At 46.6% G+C, this 18576-nt stretch overlaps 1 protein-coding gene across 1 annotated transcript in view; it reads right to left on the bottom strand.

The window, feature by feature from the left end:
• The window catches only part of ASTN2 (astrotactin 2), a 732687-nt gene that overhangs the window by 231051 nt on the left and 483060 nt on the right, over positions 1-18576 (bottom strand). The window contains exon 13 of the mRNA XM_063144970.1: positions 5516-5682. Coding sequence (XP_063001040.1) covers positions 5516-5682 — 167 coding nt within the window. The remainder of the gene's footprint in view (positions 1-5515; positions 5683-18576) is intronic.

Genomic DNA, 18576 nt, shown 5'->3' with positions numbered 1-18576 from the left:
TGTGTGATTTATGGCAGAATAAATTTGGCATAATTTGGGAGGGTGCCGTTGCACCGATGTCCCGCTTGTGGGTCACTGGTCGGCAGCTGGCTGGCCAGTGTGTGAACAGAGTGCTGGAATAGATGGACCCTTGGCCTGATCCAGAGTGGTTCTTCTTATGTTCTTTAATTTGTTAATCTTTGAGGTGTCACAAGATGGTTGTTTTAGTTCCTAGAGATGAACATGCCTACTTCTCTGGAAAAACAAAACGAAACAAGAAAAGCTCTCCTGTAGAAGGAAAAAAATATGCTGAAAGAGGGCCTCAATGCCACACTGTTGATAAAGAAATCCCAGCTCATGGAAACTGCTACTGGGACAAAAGTACATATACCTCACATCAGGAGTAGGTAGAAGGAAGATCTTCAGATGTTTTGGACTCCCAGCATTCCTGACCACTGGCCATATTGGCAAGGAGCTTCTGGGGAGCTGATGTCAGAAACACCTGAAGACCTACCCTTTGCCCAACACTGCCATACATTAGGTGGCCCACGGAGGTGCTCACAGGCAGCTCTTTGAGGAAATGTGCGATCGGTTCTCAGTTCAGCACCATGGAGAGCAACCATCTCCTCCAACATAGGACACCAAGATGTAAAGATGGACAAAATTTCATTTGACCAATCCCATTATGAGGTGGGGGGGGCGGGCGGTAATTAAATCCAGCAGTGTTACTCACGACTTTATGATTGTTATGTTGTAAATAATAAGATGCTGAAGAACCCCATACAACAGTGACAGACAGTGTGGTGTAGTAGCTAAAGTGTTGGACTGACACTTGGGAGATCTAGGTTCTAGTCCCCACTCAGCCATGGAGTGGCCGACGAGACCACATCACGCCAGTCCTTTTCCAGCTTCATTGGCTGCCAGTCCAGGTCCGGGCCTGATTCAAAGTGCTGGTATTAACATTTAAAGCCCTAAACGGCTTGGGGCCAGGCTATCTGAAGGAACGCCTCCTCCCATATGTACCTGCCTGGACCCTAAGATCATCCTCATGGGTCCTTCTCCGTGAGCCCCTGCCAAAGGAAGTAACGCAGGTGGCTACCAGGAGGAGGGCCTTCTCTGCTGTGGCACCCCGGCTGTGGAATGAGCTCCCTAAGGAGGTTCGCTTGGCACCTACATTATATGCTTTTAGACACCAGGTGAAGCCCTTTTTATTCTCCCAGCATTTTAACAGTCTATAAATAAATTTTAACTTGGTGTTTTAAATTTGTAATTTTGCATTGCTGCTGTTTTTATCTGGTTGAGCTTTTATATTGTATTTTATAGTATGGTTTTATACTGTTGTTTTATACTTTGAATGCTTTTAATTTTTGTGAACCGCCCAGAGAGCTCCGGCTATTGGGCGGTATAGAAATGTAAATAATAAATAAATAAATAAATAATGGAAACCCACTGGGTGGCTTTGGGCCTGTCATACACTCTCAGCCCAACCTACCTCACAGGGTTGTTGTTGTGAGGATAAAATAGAGAGAAGGAGGAGGAGGAGGAGGATTATGTATGCTGTCTTGGGTTCCTTGGAGGAAAAAAAGGCGGGATATAGATGTAATAATAAATAAAAATAATTTATTTATTAAATTATAGTATAATTTTTTTTAGTGTATTTTGTATTTGTGCTTTTAACCTGTTGGTCGTTTTACTATGGTTTTGATTTTTGTGAACCGCCCAGAGAGCTTCGGCTATTGGGCGGTATAAAAATGTAATAAAATAAATAAATAAATAAATAAAATTATGACAGGGGAAATTGGCTTAGACCAACCTACCTCAATCCTCCTCCACCCTTCCAAATTATTAGAGCTATTGTTACCTGATTAAAGAAACGTTAGGATTCTTCGTATGATAAAAATGATCCAAAGGAAAAAATGAAATCTTGACAGTCCGTTCCTGTGCCAATCAACGCAGAATCAAAACAGCCTACAGTCTCTTTCATGCAGGATTGAGAGAAAAAAAGCTGTTTTTGGGTTGGCTGCTTCAGCACCTTTTACTAGAACTGCTGGTCCTCCTCTAGAATGTCATTTCCACTTTGCCCATTCTTCACTATTCTGAGCAATAAAGCAACCCACACACAAAAAAATGGGTTGATGAACCTAAAGCCCCGGGGAACCATGCAGGGCTGGAACACAGTAAAATCTCTGCCGTCTGAGCACCTGGATGTGTCAGGAATTGACAGATGTTCCTTCGAGTTACTTTTAGGAATTTGTTTCTCCCACTGCACAAAACTACACCTTATTCCTCTGAAGGTCAAAATGGGGTTGAGACAAGCATCAGCTGCCGCAATGCAAAGAGACAAATAAAATCTGGGGGTGGGGGGGATTTAGCAGGCCAGGGGAAGGGATGCAGAGATCGGCAACGCCCCTTGGGCTTGCAGAAATGTAGCTGAATAAAATATGGGAACTCGAAGCTGGGAGACGCTGTTCCTGGGGCTTTGTTGCTGTTTATTCGTTCAGTCGCTTCCGACTCATCGTGACTTCATGGACCAGCCCACGCCAGAGCTTTCTGTCGGCCGTCGCCACCCCTAGCTCCCCCAAGGTCAAGTCTGTCCCCTCCAGAATATCATCCCTCCATCTTGCCCTTGGTCGGCCCCTCTTCCTTTTGCCTTCCACTTTCCCTAGCATCAGCCTCTTCTCCAGGGTGTCCTGTCTTCTCATTATGTGGCCAAAGTACTTCAGTTTTGCCTTTAATACCATTCCCTCAAGTGAGCAGTCTGGCTTGATTTCCTGGAGGATGGACTGGCTGGATCTTCTTGCAGTCCACGGCACTCTCAGAATTTTCCTCCAACACCACAGTTCAAAAGCATCTATCTTCCTTCGCTCAGCTTTCCTTATGGTCCAGCTCCCACAGCCATAGGTTACTACGGGGAATACCATTCCTGGGGCAGTATTTATTTATTTATTTATTACATTTTTATACTGCCCAACAGCCAAAGCTCTCTGGGCAGTGCACAACTGAAAATCCTAAAATACAAGTCCAAATTTAAAACATTAACAGTTTAAAAGGCAAAATAAAACCAGCCACATGGAAGACCAGGGGAAGCCTGTGTAAAAAGGTATGTCTTCAGGAGGCGTTTTCCGCCTCCCGAACCGCACGAGGGAGGGTCCTCCAGAGGGTGGGGGCCGTCACAGAGAAGGCCCGGCCGCTGAGGTTCTTCATGGCGGCATTCTGTGCGTCTTGGAATGGCCAGTAGGGCGTCCTCTGAGGATCGTAGTTGTCATCTGGGTGTATATAAGGGAAGGCGGTCTGCTAGGTATCCTGGTCCCAAGTTGTTTAGGGCTTTGTAGGATAACAGGGTGTCATGTCTAACCCTAATGTCCCTGTTTCGGGAGAAGGTGTTTCAGGTAATCAATCAGAGTCAGATTCAGAACTGGGAGACGCAGCGCCAGACACCAGCCAGCCTGTACCAGTGGGGGAGGAAGCTCTCACAGGTGATTCCCCCAGCTGAAAGTCAGCCCTCTCCAGAGCTTATCTCCTCAAGGCCAAATCCTACACACTCAGAGGGAAGTGAGCTTTCTTCCGGAGGAGAACGTCCTGACAAGCTAGCTGATGCTAGGGTCCGTCGGAAGCTCAAATGCACGGGGCGGAAGGAAGGCGTGAGAAAGTCAGTTCGATTACGCCAGAACCTGCCTCCGCACCAGGCGCTCTAAAGTTACGGGCATTTGAGAAGCAACTTCTTTCTCTTCTTAAACGGACAATTGTCTTGCTTAGTTTGCATAGTTTTGCCTAGGGGGTCGGGTTCTATTCAGGTTGAAGAGACGTTTGTTGCTTAATAAAAACTTTGGGGATTACTTAGTAAGCCTCATCATTTGCCTCCCATTGAAAGTACGAGTGTTTTGAGAGACACGACACAGCGTAACAACATAGCATGTACAGGCAACAAGCGGGCTGCGTGCGGTCCTTTGGATGTGGGACGCACACCTGCTGCCCCGAATTCTGTGCAGCCGGCCATGGATGCCCATGCCCCTTCCCTGCAAAGTCTGCAGTACCCCAAATCCACTATTTAGATGTTTGAGGGGTTGGCAAGAGCATGTCTGTGTGAGGGAAGGCAGCTCACAGGAATGACCCTCCCATGCCCTGTTCTGCCTGGTGCAATGGCACTTACACCATCCAGCTTAAGAGATGTTGGGCAGGCTACTTGGGAGAACAGTCTAAATCATAGAATCATAGAATAGTAGAGTTGGCAGGGGCCTACAAGGCCATGAGTCCAACCCCCTGCTCATTGCAGGAATCTACCTTAAAGCATCCCTAACAGGTGGGTGTCCAGCTGCCTCTTGAAGGTCTCTAGTGTGGGAGAGCCCACCACCTCCCTAGGTAACTGGTTCCATTGTCATACTGCTCTAACAGTCAGTTAGTTTTTCCTGATGTCCAGCCGGAATCTGGCTTCCTGCAACTTGAGCCCATTATTCCGTGTCCTGCACTCTGGGATGATCGAGAAGAGATCCTTGTCCTCATCTGTGTGACAACCTGTCAAGTATTTGAAGAATGCTATCATGTCTCTCCACACACTGTCCTCACGGTTATAAATCACACGGCTTTCCCCTTGCCCAGCTGATTGGCACTGGGAAAACAAGCAGGGTGGTTGGATCCCAGCATGCAGGTAGGGAGAACTTTAAGAACATAAGAAGAGCCTGTGTGCACCAGTTGCTGGGGGACATGGGTGGGAGGGTGCTGTTGCACCACGTCCTGCTTGTTCATCCCTGGTCGATGACTGGTTGGCCACTGTGTGAACAGAGTGCTGGACTAGATGGACCAGATGGACTAGATGATGATGGAGGAGGAGGAGGGGGAGGAGGAGGAGGAGGAGAAGTCCTGCTTGTTCATCCTTGGCCAATGGCTGGTTGGCCACTGTGTGAACAGAGTGCTGGATTAGATGGACCAGATGGACTAGATGATGATGGAGGAGGAGGAGGGGGAGGAGGAGGAGGAGGAGGAGGAGGAGGAGAAGAAGTCCTGCTTGTTCATCCTTGGCCAATGGCTGGTTGGCCACTGTGTGAACAGAGTGCTGGACTAGATGGACCCTTGGTCTGATCCAGCAGGGCTCTTCTGATGTTCTGATGTTCTTAAGAGCCCTGCTGGATCAGACCAAGGGTCCATCTAGTCCAGCACTCTGTTCACACAGTGGCCAACCAGCTGTCGACCAGCGACCAACAAAGCAGGACATGGTGCAACAGCACCCTCCCACCCATGTTCCCCAGCAACTGGTGCACACAGGCTTATTGCCTCGAATACTGGAGACAGCACACAAGTAGAGCCTTCTCCTCCTCCTTTAAGCTTTGCCATCCATTTGCACTGAGATGAGGTCCGCGATCCAAAGGGAGAGGCGGGTAAGAAATAAATTATATTATTATTATTATTATTATTATTATTATTATTATTATTATTTCTTGCTAGCCTAGCCAGACAGGATCCAGTGAGAAGAGGGGACACAGCAGACTTAAGCAATCACACTCAGTGCACTTTGGAGGCCTTTTCCGCTTGGGAGACTCACCCGCAGAACATGTGGATGGTGCTGGACGTTGGTTCCGAGGGGAGAGGCAGCGTCTGCTGGAGACACAGCTGCTCACATCCGCCGTTGAAGCCATCCGAACAGTCGATCCCTTTGGAGTAGTCGTAGCAGCCTGTGCCATCCTTCATGGGCCTCAGGGCCTCTGGACACTGCAATGAGAAGAGAAATGCCATTAAGGCTGTGGAACGCAGAGCATTGACGCGGCGCCACCGGCATAAAAGCAAAAGGTAACACCCCCATCCATGCCATGTCCTCCAAGACTCCTGCTGATGGAACACCAACCGTTTCAGGTGGCTGAAGCATCTTCTGGCAACAGCTTCCATGCTTCTAACGCCTTTACAAAATCGCTCTGAGCGCGCTAGAAGAACAATAGCTGGATCTAGGGACCCCCCAACTACTGCATAGTTAGCATCGGGAAACGCCCCACACGAAGACAGTGGCTCCATTCAGAAGACACCTTAAACCATGGCTTTAACCATGGTGGTTAAGCCAGAAAGCCAGGCTGGGTTCAGAAGACACCTCAAACCATGGCTTTAACCAGGGTGGTTAAGCCAGAAAGCCAGGCTGTGTTCAGAAGACACCTTAAACCATGGCTTTAACCATGGTGGTTAAGCCAGAAAGCCAGGCTGTGTTCAGAAGACACCTTAAACTATGGCTTTAACCATGGTGGTTAAGCCAGAAAGCCAGGCTGGGTTCAGAAGACACCTTAAACCATGGCTTTAACCATGGTGGTTAAGCCAGAAAGCCAGGCTGGGTTCAGAAGACACCTCAAACCATGGCTTTAACCAGGGTGGTTAAGCCAGAAAGCCAGGCTGTGTTCAGAAGACACCTTAAACCATGGCTTTAACCATGGTGGTTAAGCCAGAAAGCCAGGCTGTGTTCAGAAGACACCTTAAACCATGGCTTTAACCATGGTGGTTAAGCCAGAAAGCCAGGTTGGGTTCAGAAGACACCTTAAACCATGGCTTTAACCATGGTGGTTAAGCCAGAAAGCCAGGCTGTGTTCAGAAGACACCTTAAACCATGGCTTTAACCATGGTGGTTAAGCCAGAAAGCCAGGCTGGGTTCAGAAGACACCTTAAACCATGGCTTTAACCAGGGTGGTTAAGCCAGAAAGCCAGGCTGTGTTCAGAAGACACCTTAAACCATGACTTTAACCATGGTGGTTACGCCAGAAAGCCGGGCTGTGTTCAGAAGACACCTTAAACCATGACTTTAACCATGGTGGTTACGCCAGAAAGCCGGGCTGTATTCAGAAGACACCTTAAACCATGGCTTTAAGCCAGAAAGCCTTATTCACTATGGTTAAAGCCGTGGTTTAAGGTGTCTTCTGAACGGGGCCATTCAAAGCTAAAGAATTTTGTTCATGGGTCTCTTGCCTGCGTCATGTCACCCTGAGTACGAACTTTAGGCTAATAATAATGATACGGAAATTATTTGCGTTACTACCAAGTAAGATAAAGTACTCTGGCAAAGGGTGAAGATCTCTTTGCTCGTGCTTTGATTTTCCACCCGAGTCTCCCAATAATTGTTCTCACCCCTTTAGAGAAAACTGCCTTACTCTTGATAATCAAGATGCTAGTCATCTTGAAGGGCCAAGGTTGACTTTGCAATGCCATTGCTCTTTCCGCTCTTGTAGAGGATGGAAAATGTTGCCAGCGACACGGAAGGGTTATGCCTGGTTTAGTATCCTCTAGAGAAGGAGTAGGAGAACATTTGGGGCTGTGAGCACACCTGGCAATTTGAGAAACCGTCTTGGGCACCACTACAAAATGGCTGTCATAGGAGGCGAGGCAAGAGACAAGTCACCTGCCCAAAGACTGAGTGCAAGGCCAAGGTGAGGACTTGGCCCCCAACACACCTTTAAACTCACAGTTTTCAGCAACTAACAGAAATCTATTCCGATAGTAATCTCAGAAGGTAGGAGGGATGGAACACCTTGATGGGCACCAGGACAGGTGTCCCTGAGTGCATTGGTGCCCACGGGCAGGGGTGTTGCTGGGAACATGAAAGATCAGGGACTTGAGCCCGCAGGTCACAAATCTGTCTAAAATCTGTGTCTCTGTCACTTGAGGCCCAGGTGGACTCGGTGGCATGGAGTGCCTTCTACCAACTCCATTTGGTGGCCCAGGTACGCCCCTATCTGGACAGGGATAACCTAGCTTCAGTCGCCCATGCTCTGGTAACCTCCAAGTTAGATTACTGCAATGCCCTCTACGTGGGGCAGCCCTTGAAGACGGTTCGGAAGCTGCACCTTGTGCAAAATGCAGCTGCAAGATTGATAAACGGAACCAGAAGGTTTGAACATATAACATCGACTCTGGCCCGCTTGCATTGGCTGCCTATACGTTTCCGAGCCCAATTCAAGGTGCTGGTTTTAACCTATAAAGCCCTACATGGCTTGGGACCACAAAACCTGACGGAACGCCTCTCCCGACATGAACCTACCTGCTCACTGCGCTCAACATCTAAGGTCCTCCTCCGGGTGCCGAGGGAAGCTCGGAGGATGGCAACAAGGGAGAGGGCCTTTTCAGTGGTGGCCCCCCAATTATGGAATGATCTCCCCAATGAGGCTTGCCTGGTGCCAACATTGTTATCTTTTCGTCGCCAGGTCAAGACTTTTCTAATCTCCCAGGCATTTAGCAGCAATGTTAAAATACAGAGTTACAAAATAACTCTGTATTTTAATCTTATATCAATTTTGCTGCGTGGTTTTAACCTGGTTGTGCTTTTTTATAGTGTATTTTGTATTTGTGCTTTTAACATGTTGGTTGTTTTATTATGGTTTTAATTTTTGTGAACCGCCCAGAGAGCTTCGGCTATTGGGCGGTATAAAAATGTAATACATAAATAAATTTAACAACTTAGGCTAAGTTTGTTTTTGTTTTTTAATGGACCCCAGAACTGTTGTTGTTTAAATGGACATTGTTGTTTTTTATATTTCTGATGGTTTTAAATTTTGTATACTTTTTAAAAAAAACGTTCAATGTTTTTAACTTTTGTAATCCGCCCAGAGAGCTTCGGCTATGGGGCGGTATATAAATTTAATAAATAAACAAATACACACATTTAGAAATAATCACAAAGATTTATTTCAATTTCACAGGAGGCTAAAGCCGGCCAATGAATCTCAAATAAAATTAGCTCTTCAGTTAATTTGAACCCTGCCTCCAGATCATCTCAAACCAGCAGGGTAAAAAAGGTGATTTTTCTAAGCTTAAGTGTAGTGCAGAGGAAGATTTCTGTGTGTGTGTATGTGTGTTGTGTCGCTGCGTTTGGAGAGGGGAGAATTACGCTGTAATCGGGTGATTAAGGAGAAGAAGACTCTTACACTGGCATCTGCGGAAGAGAGCCCATGTGCCACGGCCTAGCAACATCCTTGTCCATAATCATCAATGACCTGGATATTATAAGAGACAATTGCCTTTCTAGGAGTATTTCTGCATCCATCTCTTATCAACCCCCTGAGGAAGGCCTTTGAAAGAACACAGGCCGAAACGCGTCGGGCTTTGAAATAAAGTATTTTTCGCATCCTGAGAACCTTTCCCTCCCTTTCCCCCCCTGTCCTGACTTGGATGTTCTCCACTTTCGGGGGGTTTCCCCATCATATTGTCTACACCTGATCTAGCGAACATCTATTGAAATCAGCAGTGAGAAGTTGAGATCCGAATGAATCTGTTTTAGTATTTTTCCAGCTGGGGATCTGGGGTCTTGGTCATTGCAAAGGCTCTAAACTAATTTCTACCCGCTGGAATTTTGAGCCGAGTTTTTAATTTCAGTTTCCCGGCAAACTCCGCCTGTCCCAAATGATTAAAGCAGGCAAGCATCCGGCAGCATCAATCAATAGTCGTCCTTATTAAACTGCACTCCAATTTCAAGTGGAAGAAAGAGAAATAAGAACAAAAACAAAAACAAAGAGAAAAAGAACCTTCCTTTGGAGGGGGGGAGATAATAAATGTGGCCCAACAGCAGCTCCCAATTAAAAATGCATTATGGCATTCCTGGAGATGAGCTAAAACACAGCCACCACAGAGAGGCATGAAGGTGGGTTATAAACGACCCCTGTCAAGTGAAAGCAAGGTTATAAAATTGCTACTTTTTCTTTAAAAAAAATATGGGGCGGGGGGAGAGAAAGGGTTGGATGAGAAGGAAATGTGTGATTACAACCCTGTACATCAGCTTTCGCCAACGGGGTGCCCTCCAGATGTTTTGGACTACAGCTCACAGCATCACTGATCACGCCTACGTAGACCTGATCCATCCAGGCTCGACTTCTGCAATGCACTCTACATAGAGCTACCTTTGTGCCTAGTCTGGAAACTCCAATTAGTCCAAAATATGGCAGCCAGGCTGGTCACCGGTACACCTAGGGGGGACCACATTACACCAGTCATAAAATCTCTTCACTGGCTGCCAATTAGTTTCCAGGTGAAGTATAAAGTGTTGGTTATCACCTTTAAAGCCCTACATGGTTTGGGTCCAGGCTACCTGCGGGATCACCTTCTCCCATACAATCCGCCCCGCACACTCAGGTCCTCTGGGAAGAATCTACTTCAGTGTGCCAAAATTAGGCTGACAAGTATTACCCAGAGGACCTTCTCTTCTGCTGCTCCCAGGCTGTGGAATGGCCTGCCGGAGGAGATTCGTCAACTTAAGAAAGCTATAAAGACTGATCTATTCCGGCAGGCCTATCCAGTGGAATTTTAGGATGTTTTTAGGATGTTTTAATAATGTATACTATGTTTTTAATTCAGTTTAATGTATTTTATACTCACTGTTGTATACTACCAGAGATTCTCTTAACTGGAGATATCAAGGTTTTGAAGCTGGGACCTTCTCTTCCTGATCCATTTGGACAAGCTTTGATTAATGGCTGGTCATGGAACCACATGTTCCACCACCATGGATTTCACCGGCCACACCATTCACAGATACACATTACATCTACTGTGGAGTAGTCTGTCCCATGCAAGTTATTTTTGTCTTGTCTGTCTACACGTCCAGTGTGAGAACGCTACAGGAACGCCCAACGCCAACTTGCATACACGGTAAGCAACAAGATCCCTACTTAGGTGTTGAAATCCCCCCTACATTAGAACAAGCGTTCTATAAAAGCAGTGTGATACTTGTTATTTCTCTTCCTGAAAAGGGAAAACCAAACCGTTCAAGGTTCTTTTGTTTGAGGGAGTTAGGAAGAAATGCTCTAACTGGCCCACCCCACAGGGTCATTAAGAGGATGCTGAGAACGTTGAAAAACAGGATGGCGAGAGTCAGCGACCCATGCACTGCGTTGAACGGCCTTACTGTGATCACGCCTACCTGATGTCGGCTGAGGGAATTTCATCTTGTGAAAGAATGTAATGAGACAGGTAAAAGGTTAAAAGATCGCTCCTCAGCCGAAGGGTGGTTCCGGCTACACACTGGACATGCATTCCTTCACGGTGGACAGTAGCTAATGAAGCTTTGAATGTAACTATGACTCTCTGAAATTATGCACCTTAACTAGGGTGACCCTATGAAAAGGAGGACAGGGCTCCTGTATCTTTAACAGTTGCATAGAAAAGGGAATTTCTGCAGGTGTCATTTGTATATATGGAGAACCCGGTGAAATTCCCTCTTCATCACAACAGTGAAAGCTGCCCTCTTTTAAATCTGGTCACTCTAGTATAGCTCCTGCAGCTTTAACTGGTGTGATGAAGAGGAAATTTCACCAGATTCTCCATATATACAAATGAGACCTGCAGAAAATCCCTTTTATTTGTTTTATTTATTTATTTATTGCATTTCTATACCGCCCAATAGCTGAAGCTCTCTGGGCGGTTTTCTGTGCAGCTGTTAAAGATACAGGAGCCCTGTCCTCCTTTTCATAGGGTCACCTTACCTTAACTATCTTTTAAATGTAGTCTAACTTGCTAATCCAAAGCTGACCTATAAAAGATTTTGAATGTAATGACTAACCAAGACACTCACACTTTTAAACAGAACCTATAAATGTAAGTGGGATTTCTTTGTTCAAGGTGCCTCCATTTTGCCGATCACTGGAGACATACTTCAGTATTGGAAGTGAACAGTTAAGTTAAATCCTCTAGCCTCGTGTGTTTTATTGGAGAATTACGCGCCGAGGTAACGAGCCTCTCCACTCCATTTGGGAGTCAACATACCCAGATGAATTTCAAACCAAGGATTTTAGGATGTCTTGATTGTTATTTTGATCTTGTATTGGTTTTATATGCTCTTTTAATTAATTTTATGCATCTGATTTATATTGTATTGTTGTACTAATGTGGATCTCTGCCTCAATCCAAAGGGAGAGGCGATTAAGAAATAAATTACTATTATTATTATTATTATTATTATTATTATTATTATTATTATTATTATTGGACACTTCCTGGTCAGCGCTGAGGAAAGCCAATGAAAGTTCCATATGCCCCCTTCGCTGTCCTCCAGATGAGGTCAATGCAAATATGCCTTCAAGAGGCAGCTGGACAACCATCTGTCAGGGATGCTTTAGGGTGGATTCCTGCATTGAGCAGGGGGTTGGACTTGATGGCCTTGTAGGCCCCTTCCAACTCTGCTATTCTATGATTCTATGATTCTATGACTGTTAGAGCAGTACGACAATGGAACCAGTGACCTAGGGAGGTTGTGGGCTCTCCCACACTAGAGGCCTTCAAGAGGCAGCTGGACAACCATCTGTCAGGGATGCTTTAGGGTGGATTCCTGCATTGAGCAGGGGGTTGGACTCGATGGCCTTGTAGGCCCCTTCCAACTCTGCTATTCTATGATTCTATGATTCAATGAGAGCATCATTTGCACAGAACATTGCAAATGCTCTGCCCTTTTGTCTGTGCCACCAGCAACTTCATCGATTCTTTACATCTGCCCTCCACCTTCCGAATCAGAGCTGGGGCAGGAGAGAAAGGGACGGAGAACCCAGCCAACCCCATCGCAAAGGTACACCTCGGCTGGGTGGAAGAAAGGTTTCTGGCAGCAATTCCAGGCCCACAGTGATATATTTATTGGTTAAATAAACCCGTATATCGCCATGATTAACTTAATATCTGCAAACTATTTTGCACTTCCGAGCGCTCAGTCTTTAATTGCAAGCAGTTAATCATCTCGGCTCTAGGGACCGTGTGCGCCAAAAAGTGTTTGGGGATTCTGCCAACAGCAGGGACCGGGTGAGCAGGTTGGAAAATCGGCAACAGGCACTCCGAGCGGTGTGCGGCCTGGAGGCCGGGAGATGGAGTGAAAAGAGCTCCCTCCCTGTGTGACCCCATCGACAGTGGTTCTCCTAGGGATGGAAGAAGCACCACAGGCCCTTTATTTAAACAGGGTCGCCTCTTTCAGTGCCCACTCATCCATCCACTAGCGCCCTTCCTTCAGCTCATCAACCAGTCATTTGACTCAACAGCCCTGAAACTTGACTTGCTTTCTTCTGCCTGCCCGAACAGAGCGTTTAGAAGTGGGTCCTGCAACAAAATGTTGCAGCGCCGAGTGCTCCTGTTCAGGGTTCCAGATCACCCTCTTCCATTCCTCCTCCTCCCACAACAGACACTCAGCATTTGGGAGCCACTTGAACAGGCTCCATTCTCAGTAGGCGGATTATGTTTGGTTTTGTCCTCTTTGGGTTCCTTTCCTTTCCCTTTTTTTGGCTTGTACTTGATTTTTTAAATTTTATTTTATGTACCTTTATAAACTGCAGGGTTCCCTTGAGAATACGGAGAACCCACTCTAATTGCTGAGTGAGCCCAGTTTGGCTCTTTCCGTCTGACATTCACCACTGTTAAAATAGCTAGTTTTTGATGAAACACATAAATGAACTAGGCAGTTTATATTTCCCACTCCAAGAGGTTGTGACCCCCATAATTTAAGTTTCTATGCCACTCTTGGATCCTTGGCCTGGGCAGATTAGACCTGTGCCCCTTCCTAGAGTTGGAAGACCCCAAAACGGTCGTGCACGCGCTGGTAACTTCGAGGCTCGACTTCTGCAATGCGCTCTACATAGGGCTACCTTTGTGCCTAGTCCGGAAACTTCAACTAGTTCAAAATATGGCAGCCAGGCTGGTCACAAGTACAGCTAGGGGGGACCACATTACACCAACTCTAAAACTTCAAACCATAATCACGGTCTAGGCTACCTTTGTGCCTTGTCCGGAAACTTCAACTAGTTCAAAATATGGCAGCCAGGTTGGTCCCTGGAACATCTAGGGGGGACCACATTACACTAGTCTTAAAATCTCTTCACTGGCTGCCAATTCGTTTCCGTGCAAAGTATAAAGTGTTGGTTATCACCTTTAAAGCCCTACATGGTTTGGGTCCAGGATCGCCTTCTCCCGTACAATCCTCCCCGAACACTCAGGTCCTCTGGGAAGAATCTACTTCAGTCAGCAAAAAAAAAAGCCTGCCAACCATTACCCAGACGACTTTCTCTTCTGCTGCTCCCAGACTGTGGAATGGCCTGCCAGAGGAGATTCTCCAACTTAACAGTCTTTTAGCATTTAAGAAAGCTATAAAGACTTCTCTCTTCCGGCAGGCCTACCCAGTCGAATTTTAAGATGTCTGGACGTTATTTTAATAATGTATTAGTTTTATATGCTTTAAATCAGTTTTACGTATTTTATAGCATTTTTGTATTCATTGCTGTTCTCCAACTCGATCCAAAGGGACAGGCGGGTAAGAAATAAATCTATCATTATTATTATTATTATTATTATTATTATTATTATTATTATTATTATTAAACCAGAACTGCCTTCAAACCCTTCACCATTCTCACACCAAACACAACCCTTTCTTGATATTGACACTTGATGCCATTCCATACGTTCCATACGTGCTTCACAGCCCACTAAACAACCCAGATCTACCTGCCTGCTCCGTCATACACAGCCTCTTCACGTCAACGTTTTGGCCCCCAAAAGACGACCAAATCGCTTCTCTAAAACACCTTCCCTAAACTCCAAATGTTCTCCAGATGTTTTGGACTTCAACTTCAGCCGCAGCCAGGAAGGATGGTGGACGTACTGTAGTCCAATACTTCCAGAAGCCACCAGGGTGGGGAAGAGTTTCTAAAGCATATGGGGAAAACATTTGTTCACAATGCGTGTGTATATTTATACCTCCTTGGTGGCCATTATATTGTAGCTCTCGCTTTAACGGTGTTTTCATAGAGTCATAGAATCATAGAATAGCAGAGTTGGAAGGGGCCTACAAGGCCATTGAGTCCAATCCCCGGCTCAATGCAGGAATCCACCCTAAAGCATCCCTGACAGATGCTTGTCCAGCTGCCTCTTGAAGGCCTCTAGTGTGGGAGAGCCCACCACCTCCCTAGGTCACTGGTTCCATTGTCGTACTGCTCTAACAGTAAGGAAGTTTTTCCTGATGTCCAGCTGGAAACTGGCTTCCTTTAACTTGAGCCCGTTATTCCGTGTCCTGCACTCTGGGAGGATCGAGAAGAGATCCTGGCCCTCCTCTGTGTGACAACCTTTTAAGTCTTTGAAGAGTGCTCTCATGTCTTCCCTCAATCTTCTCTTCTCCAGGCTAAACATGCCCAGTTCTTTCAGTCTCTCTTCATAGGGCTTTGTTTCCAGACCCTTGATCATCCTGGTTGCCCTCCTCTGAACCCGCTCCAGCTTGTCTGCGTCCTTCTTGAATTGTGGAGCCCAGAACTGGACGCAATACTCTAGATGAGGCCTAACCAGGGCCGAATAGAGAGAAACCAGTACCTTCTTGGGGACACTTTGGATGACCACGCAGACGATCTGTGTGGCCGGCCGGCACTCCTAAATCCCTGCTCTTCAGTCGGTGCTGAGGGAACGCCCTTCATGCCCATTTCCTGAGATTGCCTAAAGAATCCTATCAGTTATTGCTAACATCGATCAGTCTGCCTTGAGCAGCACCGAAGCAATAATTACCGTGAGTTTTAATCAATCCCACAGCAATTCAGCTGCAGTCCAATCTGTGATCTGCCTCTCTGGTGACATGAAGATGGGGGAGGGAGGGAAATTATTAGAAAATCAATAGGCAGCCCAGCCAATAATTCTTTCTGGATAATCGTGGGTGATGTGTCTTCAGTCAATATCTTCCCAAAGGAGCTATTTCCTGGCTGGCTGGCAAGTTGTATGGAGAGCAACGTTTTGCATGCATTATTTCGCCAAACTATCTTACATAAGAATATGGTAATCTAAGGCTTATTGTCCAAGATCTACCAGACTGATTTTGCTCATTTCTGTTTTAATCTGAGGCTTTAGCAGTATAGACGTGCAGAAAAATTTGAATGTTCCAAAAAGCCCAAAGTTGAAACTTTATCAGCAATTAATTTCCCTCTGGATCAAACAGAAAGGGCAGCCCCTCCACCATCAGGATGAGTGACAGCGCCGCTTGGCCAATCAGTGTGGCACAGAGGCAGGCCCTGAGCACAGCTCCATGGCTAGGCTGTCACCAACACTAGGAATGGCGAAGGGAGCGGAGGCAGCCAAATGCAAATTTCGGAGGGGAGATTCGCTATGCATGAGTTACGTTTGTATTATTCATGAAACACACACACCCCCGGTGACGAGGGGACTGTGGGGCAAGAAAAGCAGGGCTATTAATACCACAAGAATGAGAAAACAGTAAGATCGGAGTTTGAAGAAAAGCTTTGCATGTGACGAATCATTCACTGATCCCTACAAAAGACATGAACAGAATGTTACCCATCCAAAACAGTCAAACTGAACCTCCCCGTCCCAAGGAATAAGAAGAGGAATGTCATGGACAAACTACAGCTTGATTGTCAAGACCACAATCCCTGACGGAACGCCTCTCCCGACATGAACCTACCCGCTCACTGCACTCAACATCTAAGGTCCTCCTCCGAGTGCCTACTCCGAGGGACGCGCAGAGGATGGCAATAAGGGAGAGGGCCTTTTCAGTGGTGGCCCCTCAATTATGGAATGATCTCCCCGACGAAGATCACCTGGCACCCACATCGTTATCTTTTCGGCGCCAGGTCAAGACTTTTCTCTTTTCCTGGGCAGTGAACAACATATGCTGAGTTTTGTGGGGTTTTTTTTTTTAATTGACCCTAGAATCGTTGTTTTAAAAGGATATTGTTGTTTTTATGTTCTTGATGGTTTTAAATTTTGTATACTTGTTTTTAATGCTCACTGTTTTTAACTTCTGTAAACCGCCCAGAGAGCTTTGGCTATGAGGTGGTATATAAAAGTAATAAAATAAATAAATAAATAAAGCCATGCTAAGGGATCAGGCTTCGCCTTCTCCCCTTCACACTCACCAATTCCCTCCCCAGTTTCTCACTCTAGTGTCATGAGGTGTAAATCCACAGATTTAAGATTATTGCTACCCACACGTTGCCCGATTTGGGTGTCAGAGCAAATTTCGGCACCACAAACCAGGAAAAGGGAAACAGTTTTCATTGGCCCCTTTGAGAAAACGTTTTCTTTCCACGTCATTTGATATTTTGGGTGCTTCCCTTCTGGTTTTCGTTAGCTCTGCTCAGGGCACAGCCAGGCCTGCTGATGACATCCCTGGGTGCATGAAGTTCCAGATCCCTGTTAAGGGGGCATGGTGGGGGGGAATTTAAAGTACAGAATGTATCAAGTTCAGGCCTGTTCTCCCTAGTATGGGGGAAGGGGTTTCAGGGCCTGAATTGGACTAAGAATCTGAAGAAGAAGAAGGAACAGCTCCAAAAGTATTGTCGTGTTTCTCAAAACCTCCCGACTTCTTGGGATACAATAACGAGGCCTGCTAAGTAAGCCACAAAGCTTTATTCAAGCAATAAACATTTCTTCCCACCTGAAGAGAGTCTAATCTCTTGGAACTTTCCCCTGGGCAAAACTATGCAAACGAAGCCAGACAATTGTTCTTTCAAGAAGAATGGAAAGCCCTTTCCCAAGACGCGTTAACTTCAGAGAGACTAGTTCTGAGGCAGCTTCTGACGGGATGCCAGACGGGCTGACTTTCTCTCAGCTACCCATTTTAGTCTGCTCGTTTTAGTCTGCAGCATACTCTAGGACCGGCTAACCTCTCCGTGCTCTCCCCTTCGGAAGAATATTGGCTTTCCACTGACTGTGTATTGTTTGCCCTTGAGGAGATAAGCTCTGGAGAAGGTTCATTCCCAGCTGGTGAAGAGCCCGTGAGAGCTTTCTCCCCCACTGGTACAGGCTGGCCTGTGTCTGGCACCAACTCCTCTACTTCAGAAGGTTCATTCCCAGCTGGTGAAGAGCCCATGACCTTAGCTAGACCTAAGGTTTATCCCAGGATCGTCTCAGGGTCGTCCCTGCCTGCTCCCAGGGTCCCCTGTGTGTCATTTACATGAACAGGGATGACCCCGGGACGATCCCGGGATAAACCTTAGGTCTAGCTAAGGCCCATGAGAGCTTTCTCTCTCACTGGTACAGGCTGGCCTGTTTCCAGCACCAACTCCTCGACTTCAGAGTCTGATTCTGACTGAACACCTGAAACACCTTCTTCCAACCCAGGGGGAGCAGGCCAAGTATACCAGCAGACGCAGGAAGTGGGTGAGGAGATTCTACAAGACTCTTCAGGAGTCAACGATGAATCTTCCCAGGAGGTTATTGGACTGGCTGCCAAAGGCTCCGAGACCATCCTCCTCCCACCGCTGGGAACTCCGCCTCTGTCAAGAGGGAGAGGGGACTTCGGAGTTGACAGATGCCAGAGTCTGCGGCAGGGTCAATCGGTCAGAGTTGAGAAGAGGAGGGCAGCCACTCACCACAGGTTTCTCCAAAAAGACCCTCCCGGAGGCAAAGTGCCAGTTGGACTGTGGAGAAACTCTCCATTTGAGCTGAAAGGCAACTGCCTCGCTTTGTGAGGCTAATCAAGCTTTGAGGATAGCTCCCAGCATTCACACCCCCATCAGGTGTGAAGAGATGGTTATTTGCAGAAGAATGTTGTGTGGATTACACGGCGGACCTCTTTATTGTCTCGCATCTTGGGAGGAGGGCTTGGAATCAGGACAGAGTGAGTGGGTGGGAGTGGAAGATAGGACCACTGCTCCATCTAGCTCAGTGTAGCCT

Source organism: Elgaria multicarinata, chromosome 19, assembly GCF_023053635.1.
Source record: "Elgaria multicarinata webbii isolate HBS135686 ecotype San Diego chromosome 19, rElgMul1.1.pri, whole genome shotgun sequence".
Taxonomy (NCBI): Eukaryota; Metazoa; Chordata; class Lepidosauria; order Squamata; family Anguidae; genus Elgaria; species Elgaria multicarinata.
Note: the sequence above shows the minus strand (reverse complement) of the source record. Positions and strands in the feature narration are given on the sequence as shown.